Genomic DNA, 23,454 nt, shown 5'->3' with positions numbered 1-23,454 from the left:
CACTTAGCTACATCAATTACTAACTCATGACCAATCCTGGCTCTACATTACACCCCCAAGACTAACCCTTCTAGCAAATTCCACCTAAAGCAAAATATTTTAGAATCATCAAGTTACTAGATGTGACTCTACTGTAGGAGTACTGTAGGCTGCCTGTATCTGTACAGTAGTAGCAAGAACTACTTGTGATCAGCTGCTCTCGGCAAGGTGTTCAGTGGGTGATGATGAAAACTACTTGCTGCTGTCTAACAGGGAAGTTGTGCTGGCACAGTGAGGAGCTGTGTCATCAAATGAAGCTAAATTCTTACCTGAATCACTGAATTTGAATCTCTCTTCAGTAGGACTAGCTATGGTATTTTAAAAAGAGCAACACTACTTCCACAGAAATCTATAAAGCAGGTGTGAACACTGCATAGTCAGCTCACCTGCTGCAAGCTAGAGTGTGCTTTATGTCTTCCTACAAAGCGTTTCTGTAAAAAGTAATCCAGAAGACAAACAGAGGATGGAGAAATCTAGATGGGTCACTATGATGATTCACTGTGATGCAGACACCCCCAAGCCCAGACTGAGGGATGGAGGGGAACACAGACACAGCAGAGGCAGGGCACATAAGACAGCACCTTCTCCAGAGAGCATGGAGCCCAATGTCTGCTGAAGTGGACTAGGGGTGAAAGCAGAAACCAGGATAAACACACTGATCTCTGACCTCCAGTCACTCTCAGGGAAGCCAGCCAACTGGAAAGTGAAAACAAGGAGTGCTTTTGAGGGACTTTTCATCCAGGGCCAAGTCGATCCAATGACATAAGACCATGTGGCATGTGACTGACTCAGCTCTTCCTTCTCAGCACTCTTGTAGACTCCCACACTTCTCTGTGAAGTCCATCCCAGACTTTTAGAAGCTGATTACATTTACTGATATAACTGCACACATTTGCATGCTGTGTCTAATCAGTGTGCTCATACAATGTGCAGTAATTAAATCAGGGTGACAGGCATTTCTACCTCCAGGTTTCTCATCTCTGTGCTGGGAACTGACATATGCATCACCTATCAAAGAGGAAAGGAAATGACAGCATCCTTGAAGAAGAAACAGAACCTTATCCCCAGCCCCGCCCCGAAGTTCCTCTCTGCAGCAGTCAGCTGGCATCCAGTAAGTGGGAAAGCACAATCAGGGTAGGCCTGACTGCCAGCAGGTAAACCATTTTTTTTTTCAAGACAGGATTTCTCTGTAGCTTTGGTGCCTGTCCTGGAACTAGCTCTTGTAGATCAGGCTGGCCTCGAACTCCCAGAGATCCGCCTGCTTCTGCCTCCCGAGTGCTGGGATTAAAGGCGTGCGCCACCACTGCCCGGCTCAGGTAAACCATTTTTAAACTGACATAAGACATCCCCTACGTGGCCAGGATGGCCCGCTCTGTGCAGACTGGACAGAATTATCCAGATGTCACTTTAAGATCTTTCTGCCGTCTAGTACTCTGGGGTTTGGTACCTGCTAGGCAAAGGTGCCCACTAACAACCTGTAACGCAGTCCTGGGTCTAGAGTTTTAGAAACACGGCATCCACTGCTGTATTTTTACCACAGTGCCCTGTGATCCCTGCGGGTGAAAGACAGCACAAGGAAGGCTGCAAAGAACTCCCACCCTGAGCTGTGCCGCTTACCCCTGTGACCTGTGTGTACCAATAAACTCAGCTGTGAGGACAACTGCCTGCTGCCCCTGTCGGTTCCCCCAGCAAAAACTCCAAGACTGACACAGAGAAGGCAGGGCACCAGGCTTTCCTGGGAAGGTATCTAATTAAAGGACAGGCCTGTGTAGGAACCTCCTTCACATAAGTTCTGCTCACTCTGACCTTCAGTGAAACAGATGCTTGAAGATTAACAGAAGTCTGGAAAACCAGACTGGCATGTTTCCGAACCAGAATGCATGAGCAAAGACTGTCAGCCTTTAGGTTAGCCACTGTCTTTACTCGTCTAAACATTTAGATTTGACCAAGGACAGTAGTGTCTGCCACTATAATCACTATTGGGATGTGGTTCGGTGACACTGTATGTTGAGTTGGGAGCATAGCCCCAGCCCCTGGCATCCATCCCAGCCTTCCTGGACTGGGAGTTGTATAGGGCTGGACTCCAAATTCCAGCATGCCAGGTCCTGACCACGCCCACAGAGGAGAAACACGTGGTTCCGGGTTTGCATGGGCTCCCTGCCTTCCTGCATCCCCGCCAAGGGCTCAGCCACCTGAGAGCATCTTACTTCGGGCATTTTGATTCGGTTTGATTTGACTTAATTGGATTTTCTTGCGCTGGTGGAGCTGCTCTTTTTAGGATTTTTTCTTAACACTATGTACTTAGTGGGGACCAGAAGTCAATCCCCAACACTTAAAAAATTGTTTTAGGAAATGGACGTTATAATGCTAAGATAATAACATATGCTGAGCGAGCAGTTCTTCCTAAATAAATGCAACACTGAACGGAAAGGAAAATCCAGGCTTCAGATGAGATAATGAAATTACACTGACAACGCTGGCAGTGGCGGCACACGCCTTTAATCCCAGCACTGGGAGGCAGAGGCAGGCGGATCTCTGTGAGTTCGAGGCCAGCCTGGTCTATGGAGCGAGTTCCAGGATTGGCACCGTAGCTACTAAGAAACCCTGTCTTGAAAAACAAACAAAAAATCTAATTGGGACCAGAGTGACTTTTTCTTTTAAATTTTTATTTATTTTTATGTGTTTGTATGTATGCCTGTGTACCATATGTATGCCTATTGCTCATTAAGGCCAGAAAAGGTCACCGGATGCCCCAAAAAACAATTACAGATGTTTATGAGCTACTGTATCAGTCCTGGGAATCAAATCCAGGTCCTCTGGAAAAGTAGTCAGTGCTCTTAGCCACTGAGCCATCTATCAAGCCCTCCAGGCCAAACCCATTGCCTACTCCTTCCCGAGATCCCCAGAAGACTGGGTGCCAGGGTGTCTCAAAGAACAGAAAGAGGTTTTCTCATTATTCTACCCATTAACGTAAACCTAAAATGACTTCTGAATTGTCTATTTCAGTGTGTTTCTACCTTCCCTAGGTAAAAAGGATTACCATAGTGAGAGATCCCCATGGCTGCTGTTCCCAATCGGGAAGACAGGAATCAGATGAGTGGCATTCTTATGCCCTCCTGCCAGGCTCTGGAGGAACCATGATAAATGCGAGCAAAAGACAAAAAAAAAGGCTGAGTTTAGAGAAAGTTCCATGAATTCAACCATTCCTGGATATTAGGTACCCAGTTTCTTCACAGGCCTAGGCTGCTATCCTAAGAGTCCTACAGATTGCTGAAATAACATATACAATCCTTGAACATAAAGAGAACTTCCTGAAATAGGAGCCAAAGTTTTCATTATATTTCCAGAGTCACTACTGATATAACAAAGCTGCAGAAGACCGGAGGGGGGGCCTTTTGGGTGAGAAATGAAATTTCAATGCTCACCAGCCAGATGAGCCACGCATGGCAGACCAGAGGACCAACCAAGTACAGAGTAACATGGGAGGGGGGCGCACAGGACTCAGAACAGAGCCCAAGAGCCTGGACAACCGTTACCCAGTAAAAGAACTTCCACATGAGCTGGTGAAATAGCACAGTAGTGGTGGAAGGGAAGGGGAAGAGGAGAGGGCTGGTGGGAAGGTAGACAGAGATGCTGGAAATGGTTGTAATTTGAATTTACATCTTCAACTGAGAAGATAAGAAGTAAAGGGAAGGGCTGGAGAGGGTTCAGCTGTTAAAAACTCGGCTAGCACCCGAAAAGACAAGACCTGAAAGTGAGTACTCATATGTTCTAGGCATAAAATTATGGGGCTCAGGACCAGGTTTGAAAAAGGTTCGGGTTTGGAAAGCTTCAAAGCACCAGTTTCCACCTACAGCCATGTGGCCAACCCTTGATGCAGTACAGGAGGTACCCAGAGTGACAGCAATATGTGAATGCAGTCAAGCCGAATCGAAACCGGCAAGAACCTGTTTATGAGAATGAACGAAACTGTAGGTGTTGTGCCCCCCCGCCAGGTTTCCACTTACAGCCCCCGTATCCCCATCCAGACGACTGCCAGCTGGGGCTCCTTGATTCTGCCTCCATCTGAGATCCAGTCTGGACCATCCTTCAGGCTGAGCTCCAAGAACAACCCCATACTAACAAGCCCAGTTTCTCTATAGCCTGATCCCAAGGTTCTAGATCAGTGGTTCTCAATCTTCCTAATGTTGCGACCCTTTCATACAGCTCCTCATGTATGGTGACCCCCAACCATATTATTTTCGTGGCTTCTTCATAATTTTTCTACTGTCATGAACTGTAATATAAATATCTGATATGCAGCGTAGCTGACGTGTGATCCCGGTGAAAAGGTCATTCTTTTCAGCCCAGATTCCATTGTTTGATCAGTACTATGTTTAGCCCAGTAGTGACTAGCAGACTTAGAAAAGAGGGAACCAAAACTTTCAAACAGTGACAGAGAAGCTCATGCTCACAGTGAGTAGACCTCAGAGGGTCTGGGCAGTGAAATCTAAGTACCAAACTATTATAAGGTGTTGTAGAAGCCTGCTTGTTTGTTCCCGGCTGCCCAGACTCAAAATAACAACACAGAAACTGTATTAATTAAATCACTGCTTGGTCAATCACTATAGCATATTCCTAGCAAGGTCTTAAATATTAAATTAATCCATTTCTATTATTTTATATTTTACTACGAGGTTTGTGGCCTACCAGAAAGGTTCCAGCTAACAACTCATGTCTTTCCCCTCTGGCGGCTACCTGGCATCTCCTTGACTCCGCCTTCTTCCTCCCAGCATTTAGTTTAGTTTTCTCAGCCTACCTCTATTCTGCCCAGCCAGGCCCAAGACAGATTCTTTATTCATTAACCAATAAAGGCAACACATATACAGAAGGACCAGTAAGGCACAGAGAGGCAGGACTCAGAGGTAAAAATAAATAAATGAATGAATGAATAAACAAACAAATATGCAAACAAGTGAATGAATGAATAAATAAGTGGATGGATGGATGGGTGGGTGAATGCATAGATGATAGATAGATGACAGATAGATAGATAGATAGATAGATAGATAGATAGATAGATAGATAGAGGAAATAACTATGAGTTCAAAAAGTTTTCTCTAAGCTTTGCATATATACAGGTAGCAAGGAATCCTTTTCTTCTGCAAGTATGCTAGTCTGGTAAAGGTTCTGTCTCTAGATTGCCACAGTGTACATGCCTGTGAGCATCCTCGGATGGAAAACTTGAACCGATGAGTGCGACACATCAATGTAACACTCCATACTTCCCCATTTTGAAGCATTTCTGAATTTGTACTTTCAGATTCAATCAGATTAGATTTCAGATTAGAAGTGGTGAAGTAAGGACTTCATTATCCACAAAATTAAACCCTGACACTAGACATATCCTCACTCTAAGTTCTCCGGTAAGAGCTGTTTACTCTGTGCACTGATGCACCCTTTACTATCCCAACATCTCTATGAAAAGTGTGGGACTTATTTTCAAGACTTGCTCATAACTCAAAAAAATTAAAAACTCATTCCATTACATTCTACTGCTGTGGTATTTCATATTCATCTTGTTCTACTTAGAATGCTTAGTGTAACTTCAAATTTCTAAAGCTATTTCAGGACATCATGTAGTGAGATCACAGGTAGTATGATCCACAACTATTTCAGATCTGTTGTCTAAGATCAACTTAGGGTCATCCAACCCAGTAAACAATTAAGTAAAAAGAGAGAGAGAGACCATGACACACAGAAGGGGCCAGGCAGTCAGTGGGGAAACTACACTGCCCAGATGGCATGCCTTACAGTGTCTCATTTCCTAGGCAACCACTAGCATGCTTAGCCACACTCCTCAGCAACCCTGACATAAACACCATCTCTTATGACTCCTCTTTTATTACCAATACTAAAATCTTGACATTTTCTCAAGGATTTGATTCTAGCAATATCAAAGCAAGTGACATCAAACATTCCCAGTGTAAGCTCAAGCACCCTCATCTGGCTGTGTCACCATGAACAAGCTCATTTCTCACAGGGTTTTATATACAGAAATTTCGTGCCTGTGTAGATATGATTGCATGTATTGATGAGATCAGGCAGGTCACCATGTGTTCCCGAATGAGCACACAGTTTGGGTGTCCGTTGGTGGTGGTGTTGTCTAGACAGGATGCACTATAGAAGACTGAAGCGGTGGTGTTGTCTAGACAGGATGCACTATAGAAGACTGAAGCGGTGTTGTCTAGACAGGATGCACTATAGAAGACTGAAGCGGTGGTGTTGTCTAGACAGGATGCACTATAGAAGACTGAAGCAGTGGTGTTGTCTAGACAGGATGCACTATAGAAGACTGAAGCGGTGTTGTCTAGACAGGATGCACTATAGAAGACTGAAGTGGTGTTGTCTAGACAGGATGCACTATAGAAGACTGAAGCGGTGGTGTTGTCTAGACAGGATGCACTATAGAAGACTGAAGCAGTGGTGTTGTCTAGACAGGATGCACTATAGAAGACTGAAGCGGTGTTGTCTAGACAGGATGCACTATAGAAGACTGAAGCGGTGGTGTTGTCTAGACAGGATGCACTATAGAAGACTGAAGCGGTGTTGTCTAGACAGGATGCACTATAGAAGACTGAAGCGGTGTTGTCTAGACAGGATGCACTATAGAAGACTGAAGCGGTGGTGTTGTCTAGACAGGATGCACTATAGAAGACTGAAGCGGTGTTGTCTAGACAGGATGCACTATAGAAGACTGAAGCGGTGGTGTTGTCTAGACAGGATGCACTATAGAAGACTGAAGTGGTGTTGTCTAGACAGGATGCACTATAGAAGACTGAAGCGGTGTTGTCTAGACAGGATGCACTATAGAAGACTGAAGCGGTGGTGTTGTCTAGACAGGATGCACTATAGAAGACTGAAGCGGTGTTGTCTAGACAGGATGCACTATAGAAGACTGAAGCGCGTGCCCCATTTGTGCTATCACTGAACTAGTCTTGTCAACTCCCTGGGCAGGCCATCCTGGAACTAGGTGTCCATCTACCTCAGTCTTTTGGACTATAGACATGCACAACAGTGCTCAACTTTATGTTTTCAGCAAGTATTTAAATGTCTGTAAACACAAAAACCTCCAACCCCATTAGCGTCCTAAGATGCAAATGCAATATTTAAATGAACCAAAGCCAGTCTCATGTCCTAAACTATTATACTTTCTATTTGCATTTCCTGCGAGTTCTCCCAGGGTTGAACTGTTCCTTTTTCCTCTGAGACACACGTAAACGAGACACTGGATCCTGCTGAGTGATGTTCTTCACCCTGGAAAGCCCTGACTTCTTGACCAACCCTTAATCTTTCTAAACCCTCCCTCCTCATTCTGTGTGCCTCTACTTGCTGTTATAACCTCAGTCAATTAAGTGGCCTGAAGCAAGTTTACATAAAACCCTGAGCTATCCAGATACCTGCAGGGCGCTCTCAGCCTGCCCACCCAACCCTGAGCAACCCAGGTACCTGGGTGCTCTCAGCCTGCCAATTCCCTTTCTAACCTCATCTCATACTTCCGCTTTTGCTTCTCTCGTCAGCCATCTCCTACCCTACACCCCCACTCTACAGCCCACTCTCACTAGCTTCTCAGGAATACTTCTCAACACATACACACACCCCAAAGATGACATAGTCTCTCCCCTGAAGTCCTCAGCATCCTCCCAGTTTCCCACAGGGTATCTTACGGCTACTTCTAAACACTTCTCCTCCCCATAACAGGATTCACGTATTCTCCCCAAATCTCACACACCTAACTCACAACAGGCACTCAGGAAACAGTACTCTGAATTAAAGTATTACAAGTACATAAAAGCAGCAAAGCCATAGGTATAACCACGGTCGGAAAATCTGTGGGAATTCAAAGTGCCCATTTTACAATGAAAACACAATTTTCAGTCTTGCAAAGAAAAGAAAACACACACACCACCCTGATAATGGTCTTGGCCCAGGACCATCTCTTCTAAAACAACATCTTAATGTTTAGTGTGCAAAAGAAACCAAGACATATGGAGTGGGTTTCCTAGCAAGTACATATGGATTTTATAAGAAACAGCAAAGGGGCTGAGAAACCATGCTCTCTAAAGCAGAGAACTTGGTCTTTTCCTCACTCCAAACCCAGCTGGAGCTCTTCTGCCTCAGTAACACCGGCAATTCCTCTTTGCTTTGGTGACTTTCCAACGTTCGACAATTTCCCCAATCCCAGGAAGGAAAATAAGCAATGACAAAAAAGAAAAAAAAAGCACCTCCGTCAAGTCCTTGTGTGCCCTGCCTCAATGTCTGGGCACCGTCCACACGTCCCTCTTCTGCACACTCCCTCAGGCTGGGCTGAACTCCCCTCCACTCACTGCAGTAAGGCAGCCTTTCTAAGCCCTCCTGCCCCCACTCTCTCTTTCCTAAACATCTACCAGGGGAATTACTCCTCCCTCCCTCCAGTCCAGTCCACTGGGGGGGGGGGGGTTGACTCACGTGGAGTTTTCACACCCACCCGTGACAACAGGATTACTCTTCCATGCAGCAGGGCCTATCTCAGACATGCAGCCCCGTTACCGGTTCAGAAACAAAGAACTTTGAAATACACAAGGAAAACTGGAAAGGGGAGGAAGTGAGGGAGTGTGAATGAAAGCAAGCTGCCACCCCCTCAGCCATATCCTCCTGTATGTCCAGCCTCAGCCTTGCTTCCAACTGCCTACCTCCCTTTCCACGAGAGGAAATCTCGGGGTGCCCCCGTCACCTTTCATCAAAGAAGCCTGTCTTTCCAGCAAATGGAAAATTGCAGAAGACCATAACTGAACACACTGAGAGACCAGTGGACTGTGGGAAACCCAGCCCCAGTGGGTATACCTCCATCACAGCCCCCTGAATCTACGGCACAGAGAACACTGTAGAGGAAGGACATGGAGGGTTGGAGAGAGGGTAGCTGGGAGAGGCTGGAAGGTGGAAAGAATGGAGGGAAGTGATGTAATTCTGTTTCAATTAAAAACATATTTTTTAGAAAAGAGGAAATCTCAGCAAGTTTCATTTATGGAGAGGTCAGAGAAGAACCACAAACCTATGCTGGGCTGAGAGTTGAGCGCACGGCTGCCCTCTTCTGCCTGGACACAAGGACTGGCTCACCAGGGTACTCAGAAATTACCACAAGATCTAACAACGTGAAAGGCCGTCCCGACGTCCCTGCAGAAACATCGCATGCACGTTTCCCAGCAGGGGGCTGGCAGTCCACCTTACCCAGTCTCAGAGATGAACTTCTGCACCAGTGGTCTCTAATAAAGATTTACTAGACCGACAGCTGAGCTACCGAGACTTTCCGAAGATGGTAGTCTAATGATATGTTCTTCTAAAAACGAACAGTAGCCACCTTCCCAAGTGACTCAGTGCATGCCAAGGAGGCTTAACAACAGTGTGACCGGATCAGAAACGATGGCATAAATTCACCACCAGCAGCTACCAAAACAAGAGGATTCTTCTACCCAAACAAACTGCCCTTACCACAGAAGTGATAGATCAGGTACCGAGTTTATCCTGTCAGAACAAATCTACGTTTGCACCCACCAAAACTACTCCAACAAACAGGAACTCAGGGACCCAAGAAGAGCTGTCCTCACAGTTGATCCAAAGGGGCTCTGTCTCCGCCTGCTGCCTTGTTCCCTCAGGGTGTACGGGATGCATTACTTCATTCAGTAGCCATTCCCGGTGTCTCTAATGGGTGGCAGATAAGTATATACAAGTACCGTTGTCCTCAGCAGTCCAGCAGAAAGAGCAGACACTACCGAAGGAAAAAGCTTCAAAGCACATTAGACTGAGATACAAGTTACAGGACTAAGAACCTAATATGGTTCTCGCCGACTGTCCAACAGGCTTGGCACACGATATGATCTTAACTTAAAAAAGAGAAAAACCCTCTTTTTAGCACACAAATATGAGCCCTAGTGTTTCTATGGCCTTCACATCCCCTATCTCAGAGGCAGTCACAGAAGAGTTATTAGGTAGAGTTATGAGCTACAGTTGGCAGAATGGGAGACCCTCTACGAGTTCTTGAAAGACTCTAAAGTCATGTCTTGCCTGGGTCACAAAGTATTGAACAAGATGACAGCCATCTAAAAGTTGACTTTAAACCAGAAATTCTTCACCCAGTGCACCCACAGATTTGGCAGTGCCAGTAACAAGCTGAAAATTTTAGGACAAGAAGAGGGGTAGAACTATATACTTCAAATTAGGAGAGGTCCAAAAAGGCTAAGAGCTTTGCTAGGCCACCCCCCCCCCAAAAAGTGCTCTTCTGTTAAACTGTGTATGTTTTGTTAAGGGTGAAAGTGCACCTTGTTCAGCCCTGAGCACCTATCTTTGTTTTTCTGAACAGGAAGGAACTTAATTTTGAGGGTGGAGATGAAGAAGAAAGTGTCACTGAGCACCCAGTGCAAGATATGTGCGCGCACACACACACACACACACACACACACACAACAGAGCATCCAAAGCCACTCTCTCACACAGTGCGGGATGTGTGCACACACACACACAAACACACACACACACACACACACACACCTGCACTGAGTTGCCTCCAAAAAAAAAAGTCAGCTGCATCCTAACACACACTGTCATGGGGCAGACTACACACCAACCACAATCACACTCAGGACTGAACTTTGGTACCAAATCCTCCAGAACCTGAAGGGAATCTTCCCCCCCATGCTCCAGACTGAAGCTCTCAAGCTCTAACCAGAGGCAAAAGCAACACATCCTTCTTGGTGAGCAATGCTGGCTCATGAAAGGGAAATTCTCATGTACTTCTCATGAGAGAGAAGTTCGCTTTCCTCTCTCCTCCCTTACTCCTTTTCCCTTCCTGTCTCTCTCTGTCCATGGTTCCAACCAGAAATCAGCCTGCTCTTCCACACAGTATTGCAGGATTTACCATGCTTCCACAGGCTCAAACAGCAAGGCCACACAACCATGCTTCCCAGGAACCTCTGAAACGGTGAGCCAAGATAAGGCTCTCTCCTTGTGAGCTGACTGCGGTACTCTGTCACAGCGGCAGAAAGGGTCCACCTCAAGTCATCTCCAGCTCCATCTGACTTCCATTTGCTTTTTCTCTAAGTTAAAAAGTCTTCACTTGACCAAAAGCACAGAGTGCGACTAACACATAAAATTGGGGCAATCCAAGGGCAGGAATGTAATTTTTTTTAAAAGCCTAAACATCCACAATCACATTGACACTGCCTATTCATCTGCATCTGGCTGCAGTGTTTCTTCAATAAAGCAGTGAGGTAAGAGGAGGCCGGTAAGGATCAAGTTCACGGAACTCCACCAGAAGACAGAGGTGGATGTTAACTTCTTAGGAATAAATTCACAGCCATGATGAAATAGAAACAAACTAATAACAAGGCCATGCACACGCTAACAAACCAAACTCATAACTACTAATGAAGAAGAAAAGAACGGTACCTTCTCATGGTTTTCAATTAAGATTTCTACAACGATATTCTGAAACTTCAGGTCCATGATGGCGGCAACGGTTTCTTCCTGTGGTCTCATCAGGGTTGGGCCAAAGACCACTCCTAAATTTGCCACGGTCATTAGGTTCTGCTTTGAGTGATTTGACACACTAATATTGAAGAAGAAGGAAAAGAATCGTTGTTTGGTAGTGATCTAGAGAGAGCATTCAATATTCTGTAACTCTGCATTTCCTTAACTCAAGTTGCCCTCAGTGTCCGCCTGTGACAGCTGGACCAAGAGCAGCAGCGGCACACAGGCTTTCTGTTCTCTCCCCACCTTCCCCTCACCACCACCCCACAATAACCAGTCTCCTCAGCTCCAGGCTCCCTCCATCATGTTATTCTGATTCACTTCCTGTCCAAAGCAACAGAGTCAGCTGACCTAGGGCAGCAGCTGCTCAGACAGTGAGCGAGGCAGGACAAGGCTTTCCTCCTCTCAGTGCTCTCTCGGGGTGTGTCACGGGCATGGAAAGATGGCTAACATAGCTAAGACCTTGCCCAGGTGAAGTTTTATGAAGCTGTTCCCACTGGCAGTCCCCATGATAGCCAGCTCCTTCCTAGGCAGCCATTCTCTCAACAGGTCCATTATCACTACTTATATGTGCATGCTCAATATTAAACAGATAAGCGGATTTATGCAGCTATAAAGAACTGTGCAGTTGTCTTGAGCCGCTGATTGAAAATAAAAATAGAATTTCCTAAATTAATCGTATTTGTTTCACAAGAATAAGTCCTATTGCTAGTCATTTCAACAAGCATGTCTTCCTCCACAAAATCCACATTTATCATGTATTAGCTGCACATAAAAAAACAGCAGCTTGGACACTCCCCCTTTCCCCAGATCATCATTCCCCTGCTTCCACAGATGTCTAGGTCCTTGCCCCACTTCCTGACAATCAGTGTGCTCCATCACAGCAGCATCACCCACTCCTCCCAGTCCTGCAGCTCCAGGAGCACCCTGCATAGGTGCTCCCAGTGGTCCTACAACTTGATTCAGGACGCCGTCCCACCAGAGACCGTCCAGCATGACAGCTCAGTCTGACACACATTCTCCAAGGTCTTGCACACCTTGCCCTTTTGAACTGAGCTGAAACCATTTCTTTTTTTTTTTTTTAATATTTTTATTTATTTATTATGTATACAGTATACAATATTCTGTCTGTGTGTATGTCTGCAGACCAGAAGAGGGCAGCAGACCTCATTACAGATGGTTGTGAGCCACCAAGCTGAAACCATTTCAGCATTCTCTCTACTCCATACATCACAGAGCAGGGCCGTCATTTATTGTGTCCTGCTGTGGCCACTGAAACCACAGTTCCAAATACTGCGCCTCACTCAAATTTTATAGGTAGAGGGATCTGGGGTTCGTTTTTACTTGAAAAGGTTAATTTCTCAACTGAGTTAATACATTCTGCTTTTTAGATAGGAAACATGAATGGGCCAGACCCACGACTAGACTGGAGTTTTTAAAGGACATGCTCAACCACAGCACTGGGTGTGTGTAGAACCAAGCTCAATCTGCTAACAGATTTATAATCATACTTCCACAATCTGGGATGGGGCAATATATAATACCCTCTCCTTTCACTAGCTGTTGGCAGCGGTGTCAATCATTACCTAGCCTCTGAGCAGGCAGAGGGAAGAACACTCACTTGGTTAGGTGTTTCACCAAGATATCCAACATCTCCTTGTTTTTCTCTGGCAGTTTGTGCACCAAGAAATGGATGGCATTAACACGGGCCTCCGGGCTGCCACTTTCTTTTTTTAAAAAGGAAAGGAAAAAGAGTTAATAAGAGTACTTAGAATCAAAAATATTACCCCTAACTAGAAATCATAGCCGTTTGTCTGTGACAAAAAAAAAAGAATCAGAACTGAAAAATCACACATCAGCATCCACCACATTTCAATGTCTATTTGCTTATGATGTCATAACAACCACAGCAGCAGATGAGGCCATAGATATGAGCAAGCTTATGAGAGCTTAACAAAACACATGGGCAAACCATCAAATTCTTTTAATATGTAAATGATGTGTGCCAATAATATCATAATGTAAGGAAGCTACAAGCAGTAACCTTCCAAGTAGCTCCTAGGAGACACACCAGCTTCAGCCTATCCTCCTGTGGTCCTCACCTACTGTGAAGTGAACACATCCAGCTAAGCGAAGCAAGAGACAGTACAAACTCAGTCCCTGTAATGCCCACATGTCCGCATTCTTCCTCGTGTGTGCCTCCCAGCAAGAATCGAATGGAATGCTCTAGTTAAGCAAATATCATGCACAGGTTCCTACACTGTCTCTCATTAAAAATGGCTTTGGTTATTCAGTGCTGCACAAGTAACCTAGCTATAAAAAGCAAACATACAACACAGAAATACAAGTATTCTAGTTTGAGCAACAGTTGGAAGGCAACAGTTGGAAGCTGGTTTTAAAGACACAACACCAGACTGGTACCCAGGATTAAGCTATCTACCTCATGTTAAGTCCAACATGAGTCCAACCCAGCAGGATGGTCCATGCTCACCACTGACTACAGAACACAGACTACATCATTCTCAAGAGCAATAGGCTTCACAGTGGAAGGCTTTCAGGTAGCTGCTACCAGCTTTGCACAGTAGACACAATCCTTTCAATTCAAAACACTTGTAGCTTATGGATTTCTAGCCCCCAAAGCAGAGCACAGTATCTCGCAGATAGGTGCTTCTGGTTCTTTTAGTAAAGCCCAACAAGTGCAGTCAACAGTTAAGGCTTTCGAATTTCTAAGATTGAAAAATGTTTCCGATGAATTCAGTACAGAACAGTTGAGTTTTTCATTGACAATAAGAAACAAAAAGATACACACACTTTGTAGCGAGAATACAAATAAATTCTTATCTTCGTGTTATCAACTTGAGAAGCTCACATTCTCAACAGGAAATGATAGGAATAAAATAAATAAAACGATGAAAGGAAAAGAAGGGGCCAGCGAAGCCTGACGCCCCTTCAGTGAAGGTGAGAGCATGCTCTCAGCATCCAGAACACACAGAAACCGCCACACAGTGGGAAAGAATCAAAGTTAGTTCCCATGCTGGCATGACGGGCAACCACAAAGGCTGGCTGTGTGGGGTCATTTTAATCTCCAGTTGAGCTCATAGACTTGTAGCAAAACAAGGTAAGCTGCACCGCTTTCAACGGAAAATGAGTTTAACCACAATCCCAATCCACCAGTATTCAAAAAGAGGAGAGTAACTTTGGCCATCTGATTTCCGTAACTGCACTCAATTCTCATAAGCACATATGCAAAATGCAAGAGGATCTGCTCCCATGCCCCTTCCCAGGAAGCACTGAGTACTAGAGGGCAGGTACTCACAAAGGAGGGAAAGGAGAAGTCAAACTCTGCCCTAAACACACTGGACCGAGTAAACCCATCTAGCATGTGTAGCTTTCCTCATTAAACCAGATTAGTGTGGGTCCCTTTCAATTGCAACTGCACGGAGGTACGAATCCATGCCAACTACAGGAGCTACAGTATTCCTTTATAATAGCCCTGTTATACAAATCAGCATGAGAACTCTGATAGCAAGACCACACGGGCAGGAAACTAAACACTGGGTACGGACCCAACAGGTGACAGAACTATTGCGTCTACTTGACTCTTTGCAACACACAGTTTAATAGACCAGCAAACCCCACCATCTCGGGCCTTGTTACCTCCTAATGGGTAGGAACTTCCTCACCTGATAAAAGCCATTTGGCATTAGGATTCTGAACACTCCACTGTTGGTCACACATGGTAATAATTCTCACGGCACTAACTCGTGTAATGTAAAACCTCATTTCATAATTGCTCTTTCTCCAGAGTGCAAAAACTCAGAGATGCAGGCTGACGCTCCTCAGCTCTTCCAGGATATATGATGAACAACCTGAAACTTTCCTCTAGCTAAATTTAATTTCTTTCTTGTTTGCCAAAAATGCCACAGGGAAGAAATCAAAACAACTAAGCATTTGCTTGTGTTTTTGCCAAGAAAACCTTCCCCCACTTCCTTGATCAGACAAATTCTCTTTTTTGAAATAATTCTCAACACAACTGTATTCTGCCCTTTCTCAAAAGCTTTCTCTGTGTGCAGTTTAATACAGCCAACACAGTGACTCTGCAACAAATCAGAAATCTCACAATCTGGAGCTGCGACCTCACAAGAAGGTAACATTAAAGGCCATGTTCAGGCAGCAGTGGCATAGGACCCAAGGGGATTGCTGTAAGTTTTCTAACAGATTAAAGTCCAGGGAGTGTGTGTGTGGGGGGGAGGGGGGGGTACAATTTCAGCTACTGTCAATGAGCCTATGAAAATCAATACTGCAGAGTCCAGCCAGTGGAGGTAAGTTTTAATTTTAAGTAATGGCCTCTACAATCTATCGAGTTACTTTATATGTAAGCCTCACTCTCAATGTCCTTAACTCTGAATCAGCTAACAGCAGTACCCTTCAGAAGAATGATCAGTACTGAGGATAAAAACAGAGCTGTACGGCAAAAACATACCCAGTTCTGTCTGCACCAAGCACACACTCTCATCATACTGCAGATACACAGAATGGGCACGAACAAACACTCATGGGTACAGGAGTCAAAAACTACCTAACCTCACATTAAAATTCACCAGCTCTTGGCCCTTTTCACTCAACATGTCGCCTATATGATTCATTATCAAGTAGTTTGTGCTTCTGGCATTATCTCATAATAATCCTTCTGTCTGTGTTTCTATATAAATGTCTTTATAACTGAAACTATCTCCAGATTATACCGTCTCCAAATCCATTATCTATCTATTCAACCCCCTAAAAGCTGAATATTGATCAGCCTGTTCTACAGTATTCTGTTCGTGCCAGTACCAGGTATCCATAGTGTAATGAAGACAGAACTGGCCCTGGAGTCAAGAATCTGCTGTGGCCTTACACATTTAGTTTCTGCCAAAGCAAAGAAGGAATGAATAACTGTTAATGTCCATGCATGATCCGCTACCAAATCTTTTTGCTTGCTTGCTTTTTTAAATTTATTTATTTTTATTTTACGTGCATTGGTATTTGCCATAAGTGTCAGGTCCCCCAGAACTGTAATTACTGACAGTTGTGAGCTATCATGTGAGTACTGGGGATTGAACCTAGTCCTTGGAAGAGCAGTCAGCACCCTTAACCGCTGAGTCATCTCCCCAGTCCCTGCTCACTTCCTAATAGAAGGAAAAACAGCCATCCCCTAAAAGTGATCTCTCCTTTTAACCCAGATGGTAACACTATTAAGTTAAATTTTCATGTGGAAGTTGTTAATGTGTGCACACCATCAACCACAAATCTGAGTCTTTGTATATCCACATCATACTTACTGGCTGGAACAATGAAGTCTCTGTGTAACTCATAGGTCATAAGAGGTTCTGGAAGACTCCTGGGGTGGGGGAGGAAATAGTTCAATTACCAAATGATCCAACCAGGCATCTCTAAGTTACTTATAACATTACATTAAACTGCTTGTACGTGTCTGAGTTAACCTTTAAATACCAAAAGATAAGGAAACCACAACACGAACTGGTGATTGTCCTGGATGCTGCCAACTCCTAACCAATAACAAGTTCTTATCAGGTCAACGCTTCATATCTAATCTTGGAACGTGTCTGAACATCTATCTGCAAATAAAAGTTTCATATACTAATATTTTAATGTAACTATTTTATATAACCAAATATATGCAGTTTTGAAAGCATCTTTAAAACATTAATATCAAAATAATACACACCACCCAAATGCACAGCGATAGATCAATGGATTTCAGCCCGCCACAACAATTCCAATAAATGAAGCTGACATCTTTGAAGTACATACTGAAAACCTGCACTTATAAAGATCATAATCATGTAAATTAACACACAAAGACAGAAGGCAGGAAAATTAACACACAAAGACAGAAGGCAGGTAAATGCTCCTACTGATGAGGCCATGATGAGGGAGGAAAGGAGAACGGAAGAAAAGCTCAGAGGAGTGATGGACAGGCTCAGCTCCCTGATTGTGGTGATGGCTCACGGGTGTATAGAGACACCAAGTTTATGAGAATATATACTATAAATATGTGCAGCTCACTCCAAATAGTTATTCTTCAAAAAAAAAAAAAGCTGTAAAAGGTACATACACCTGAGTGTTTCTACTTAGAATAAAAATACCCATGAGATTCACCAAGAGAAGCTATTCAAAAATCAAAGCTACATAAAAAATGTTTGAGGACATATTTTTCAGTGTACCCAGACACACAAAGCGGAACTTGCCAACAAGGGCAACCGAAGATTGAGAGAGCTAATTGCCTCGGCGCTCTCTCTCCACCCTCCTTCCCTCACTAACTAAAGAGAAGCATTCCCCATGACTCCGCAGCCTCAACCAGGAGGAAGATGGGCATTGAGAGGTCAGTTCTCGGGGTTTCATTCAAAGTACAGACAAGCAGAAAGTCCTGAGGGAAACGAAAGGCTACCCATTTGCACAGAAGGCAAGTTCGGGTGCTGGGTCAAAAGGAAAGAAGCATACTTAGCAACACCATGGAGAGCATTTCTCCTCCAGGAAGACTGAATTTGTGTCTAAGTATCTCCTGCCAGCTACTTATATCACTGCCATATGTCTAGCTGGCAATACTACATAAAAAAATAAGTATCATTAATGTTAGGGAAGCAGTAATAGAAATGACAAGTTCTCATCCAGATTCTTTTAGCCTGACTCACTGCACGGCTCAGCCTCCCACCAGACATGTATTTCAGCCACCCTCTCCACCACCCGCTGGGATCTGTTGGAGGATATAAATCATAATATTTACTCAAGCTGATGTTTCCTTCCTTAAAAACCCATTCCAATTTCCACACTTAAAAGAGGTTTCCTCCAGGTAAGGTTCCCTTGACTAGAAACACCACAAACAGCTCACTTTTTGCCTAACAATGGTTAACTGTGGCAAAGGAACACATCAAAACCACAGCCTGCCTGGATAGGACATCCCTGGTGGGGGGCGGGGCTAGGATTAGGGCCTCTCACACAGAGAAATACAACATTGCCCCAGGTTAGCAGAAGACAAAAAGGTACCATGTGTCGGTTCATTATGACTGTTTTCTTTTTCCAAGACACAGCCAGGCTGCTCCCCTGCTTTCCGAGTCTACCTGGTGTTTTGACGGGACCCTTCCTCTGTCTCCAGCTTAGCATCGATATTGTGGCACGCAATTTGCAGCGAGTATTCAAAGGCAAATGGTTAAGAAGGAAAAAAACCTCTAAAGTTCCGTACTATATCCTGGTGCTCTAAGTGACAGAGTTGGAGTTTCAATGCCGGCCGGCTGGCTGGCTCCAGACCTCACACCCTCTACCCCATCCAAGAGCAACGGGCAACTGTTCTGCCCACAACTCTGAAAAAATATGGAGGTAAAAAAAAAAATCAAGTTTTCTCCCACTTAAAACAAGAACCAGAAGAAAAAACCAATCACCTAATCCTAACTAAGGCACCTGCGGTGGCTGAGCACAGCACAGGAGCAAAGATGGCAGCCTACCTTGTGCATCTCCCAAAGCTTCTGCTGTCCTGGGATAACCATTAACACGGGCAGAATGCCTAGATTCAGTAAATTTAGGACTAAGTCATATAATAACAGCATCTCAGAATATTTTCTGTATGCAATGCCTAATTTAAAGTGGAATTCAATGGAATACAGCAATGTTCTGAGAAAACGGCAAATAACACAACACAAGATCAGCAGTCAGAAGGAACTAGCTCCAGAGAGGATTAAGACCCAAAAGTTAAGTGTGCATAAGAAGTCTCTTGGTTACCAAGTTAACTCCCTACAAAGGAGAAGAAAGGGACCCCATGGAACAAGAATCAGAAAGCATAATTTACTACCAAGAGTTCAATGTTAACTGTCATTTTGGTCAATTTCTTCTTCGGTACTAGGCATAATATACCAAACAGTAAATGGATCCAAGGCTACCAGAATGGAGCATGCACAATTCACCCTATTTTTATCCCTTCCACTCTTTCCTTGGCCCCTCTAACAGGGGTTTTCTCAACTTCAGCACTACTGCCATTCAGGATCAAACAATTCTCTAGGGAAGGAGGGGGAAGGGTGTTCTATGATTGCAGCTCATTTCCGACCTCCATCTACCAGGTTTCAGAAATACTCCCTCCAGTAACTGTGACAATGGGGGGGAGGGGGGTGCCAGTTTCCAGAGACAGCTTAGCAGTTAAGCTGACTGACTGCTTTTCCAGAAGACCCAGGTTCAGTTTCCAGAGCCCACACGACAGCTAAGAATCCTATGTAACTCCAGTTCCAAAGGGATCTGATGCCCTCATCTGGCCTCCGTGGACACAGCACATGCATGGTACATAGGCATACGTGCAGGTAAAACATCCATACGCATAAAATAAAAATAAATAAACCACAAAAAAGTATGCATATATCATCAAAAATCCTCTAGATGGCCGACCAGCCCTAGGTGAGAACACAGCTGGAATGCCTCAGTGACATGACGGGGCACCACATGAAATACCATCTCTCCAGGGAACATACAGCCACCCGCCCAGAAGGGCTCTCCAATACGATCCACATCTAAACCACAGTCACGGTCGATGCAATCGGATACTAAGGATGGATGTTCAGCTTTAGTGTTTGCTCCAGTAACAACTAAGAGTAACAATAATGCACACAATAAATTTAAAAAGGAAAACTTTCTTTATATGAAATGCTCAAAAGCTTACTGAATCCCTGAACCCCACGCCAAATTTTAGTAAGACTTGAGAAGGGGGACAAACAGGCAGCGGCAAGAAGCTGACTGAGAGAACAGGAAGAAAGCAGCATGGCCTGAAGCAGCACAGCGAGTCATGGGGATTCATCAGACCCCCTCTCTGGATCTCCGAATCTGAAATACCCCATCTTAAAACTCACAAACTAGATTCTCCTGTGCTCATGGAAGCCAATGTAATGCTACAGGAACACCAGGCCACAGCTGTATCAGCACCCTACATCTGCCCTGCACTGGGCAAGCACAGACACCTCTCACCCTTTCTGCTGCAGAAACACCAAACCTCAAAGAGCCAGGGCACAGACTTCCAGCCGGAACTGTAGCTCTCTGTTGTTGCTGTCAGTGAACCCCAGCTTTGCAATCACTGAGCTCCTTTATTCACAATGAAACCACAGCCAAAGTATGGCATGTTTCTCTGATTCCAGCCCTACGTTATTCTCTATAATCTTAAATTTTCTTAAAACCTCAAGTAGACTTTTTAAATACTTTTATGTCCAATCACATACTATTCTATTCAAGATAGCTAAATTAAAGCAAAGTCTTCACTTTAACTTAAAACATAAACAAAAGATTCCCTGTTGCTACATGTATAAAATAGAAGTGTTCTCCAAGTATTTCAGGGTCCAAGCTCCTCCGCTGCAGTTTACTTGGTAATGATGTTTGCAGTGGTTTGAATGAGAATGATGCCACAGGCTCATATATTTGAACGTTTGGTCCCCAGTGAACGGAACTGTTTGGGAAGGATTAGGAGGCGTGGCCTTGCTGGAGAAAGTGTGTTACTGGGGATGGATGGGCTGTGAGGAGTCAAAAATCATGTCAGGCCCAGTTCCCACTCCCTCCCTCCCTGTGTGTGTCTGGCCATGGTGTCTCTGCACAGCAACAGAGAATGCTCATCACTACTGGTGGCTTCATCTCCTGGGATGTCATCGTGTATCTCACAGACTTTCTCCTTGTCAGTGGGTGACAACAGTCACAGCTGCTCCTGGGGACAAGGGACAGGGCCTCACCTCAGATACTGTTTCAAGGCACTGGTTACTGTCTTCACTTCCCAATCTACGGAACTCTCCAGGTCCAGCTCGTTGCATGTTTTTTCATCTGGTGAACAAACAAAAATGAAAAAAATTAAAAATCTGGCCACCCAAAGTACTGACTAGCTCACAAGACTTCCTACTTTAAGTGGCTAAAAACTCCCTGGAGTTTCTCAGGGAAAGTATTCTACGCAATAATAGCATAAGCTACCTCATATTACCAGGAATTTCTAGAACTTTAGAAGTCTACAGGAGAGATCAAAGCAAAAGGATCTAAAATATAGATCACAGGTGCAGATGAATGAAACAAGGCATGGCAGTCCAACAAGCCAGCTAAGGGGATTCGGACAGTGACAGCCTGGAGCACTTGGTGCCATGAGCAGAAGGGGTAAGGTTTGTCTCCGATGGCACTGATACTATTCCCTGTGCTCTCACATAAGAAACACTGTCACCATGAAGGTAAAATGATGATTAAAATGGCAGAATGTCAGTGGGCGAGGCAGCGGTCTGGTCTCACATTCCAGTATTTGTATTCCTCCAACATATGATCAACCCAAATGGAAACACAACAGAAGCTCAAATGTAAATGTGTCAATATTCCATGTTAGTACATTAACATATAATTTTTATTTCTTTGTATTAATTAAAAAATTATTTGCAATGAAGATATAAAGTAAAAACAAAATCACTTAAGATTTCACTTAAATCCTTAAGCAAAAGGATGTCTGTCAGTATGATGGAGGAGGGTCATCTGTCTATCTGATGCTTTCATTGGTTAATTAATAAAGAAAGCTGCTCGGCCTGATAGGGCAAAATTTACATAGGCGGAGTAGACAGAACAGAATGCTGGGAAGAAGGGAAGTGAGCCAGTCGCCATAGCTCTCCTCTCTGAGATGGATGCAGGTTAAAATCTTCCTGGTAAGATACCACCTTTGTGGTGCTACACACATTAATAGAAATGGGTTAATCAAGATGTGAGAGTTAGCCAGTAAGAGACTAGAGCTAATGGGCCAAGCAGTGTTTAAAAGAATACAGTTTCCTTGTAATTATTCTCGGGCTAAGATAGCTGTGTGGGATCTGGGCGGGAATGTAGCCCGCCGCTCCTATTTCTACATCAGTAACCCTTCATTCCAGCACTGTAATCAATTTACCCATTCGGAACAATAGCTGCCTCTGGTAGCACTTAGCATTCGCTATCAATTAAACTAGCTTTATTTGCCCTAAAAGTGTGTTGCTAATATTTTATTTCCAAATGCTCTGTTTTAGAAAAAACTAGTGTTCTAAAGAAAAAGTGTACAAGTACAGGAGGGAGAGAGGGAGAGAGGGAGAGAGGGAGGGAGGGAAAGAGGGAGGGAGGGAGGGAGGGAGGGAGGGAGGGAGGGAGGGAGGGAGGGAGGGAGAAGTTTGCAGTATTTAATCCAGGTTAAAATAAAATGACAGGACAGCAGGAAAGGCAAACATTCTGAGGACAGTGCCACCCTTGCCTGCCTGGGCCAGCATTCCCAGCCCAGCAGGCAGCCTGGGTCTTCCACAGCTGAGCGCTAATGCTGCACCAGTAGGAAACATTGAGCCATCTCAAGCAAGGAGTCCCAAATCCTCATCTACACCAAGGAGATCTAAGCACAGTAAACTTTCCAATAAAATAGGGTGAGCATGTTAACAAATCAAGGACATGGGCAGAGCTACATGAATTATTAAAAGCAGCAGATCACTGCCACTGCCAAGTCATTGAAAGCAAGGGCATCCCATGGTGATACTCTCCCAAAAGGAAGGAGGCAGAAAGCAGGATCTAAGGAAGGGTGTGAAACCACCACTAGAAATCTACTTTGTTTCCCAAACTCCTAAAGTCAGAAGACAGCAACTTCTGGAAGACTCTGTCTCCCGCATTCCAGAATAAGGCGTCAACTAAAACAAAGAACTGGCCATCTCCAGATTTCCTCCTGCCTTACACCAACCTTGTTGGTTGTTCCTTTTTAAAAGCACTAAGGGGAAGGCTGTCAAAGTGGGACCACCACACTAGCTGAGCATGCTGCCTGAAAAGCTGCAGGCATGGGCAGGATGCAACAGAAGGATGACTGTTCATGTTGGACTCAAACTTTCA

General features: G+C 44.4%; 1 protein-coding gene across 3 annotated transcripts in view; it reads right to left on the bottom strand.

Annotated features, from left to right (window-relative positions):
* Window positions 1-23,454, bottom strand: part of Arhgap10 (Rho GTPase activating protein 10) — a 263,662-nt gene that overhangs the window by 78,416 nt on the left and 161,792 nt on the right. For 2 of the 3 annotated variants that reach the window (XM_075976491.1, XM_075976492.1), the window contains exons 15-18: window positions 21,333-21,420; window positions 16,902-16,960; window positions 13,202-13,307; window positions 11,500-11,659 (exon numbers count right to left, since the gene is read on the bottom strand). In XM_075976491.1, coding sequence (XP_075832606.1) covers window positions 11,500-11,659; window positions 13,202-13,307; window positions 16,902-16,960; window positions 21,333-21,420 — 413 coding nt within the window. Of the gene's footprint in view, window positions 1-11,499; window positions 11,660-13,201; window positions 13,308-16,901; window positions 16,961-21,332; window positions 21,421-23,454 lie in introns of those variants that run through there. The other variant, XR_012910917.1, reaches the window with a different exon arrangement.

This window comes from Microtus pennsylvanicus, chromosome 6 (genome assembly GCF_037038515.1).
Source record: "Microtus pennsylvanicus isolate mMicPen1 chromosome 6, mMicPen1.hap1, whole genome shotgun sequence".
NCBI classification, from domain to species: Eukaryota; Metazoa; Chordata; class Mammalia; order Rodentia; family Cricetidae; genus Microtus; species Microtus pennsylvanicus.
This window is presented reverse-complemented; position numbering and strand designations above follow the sequence as displayed.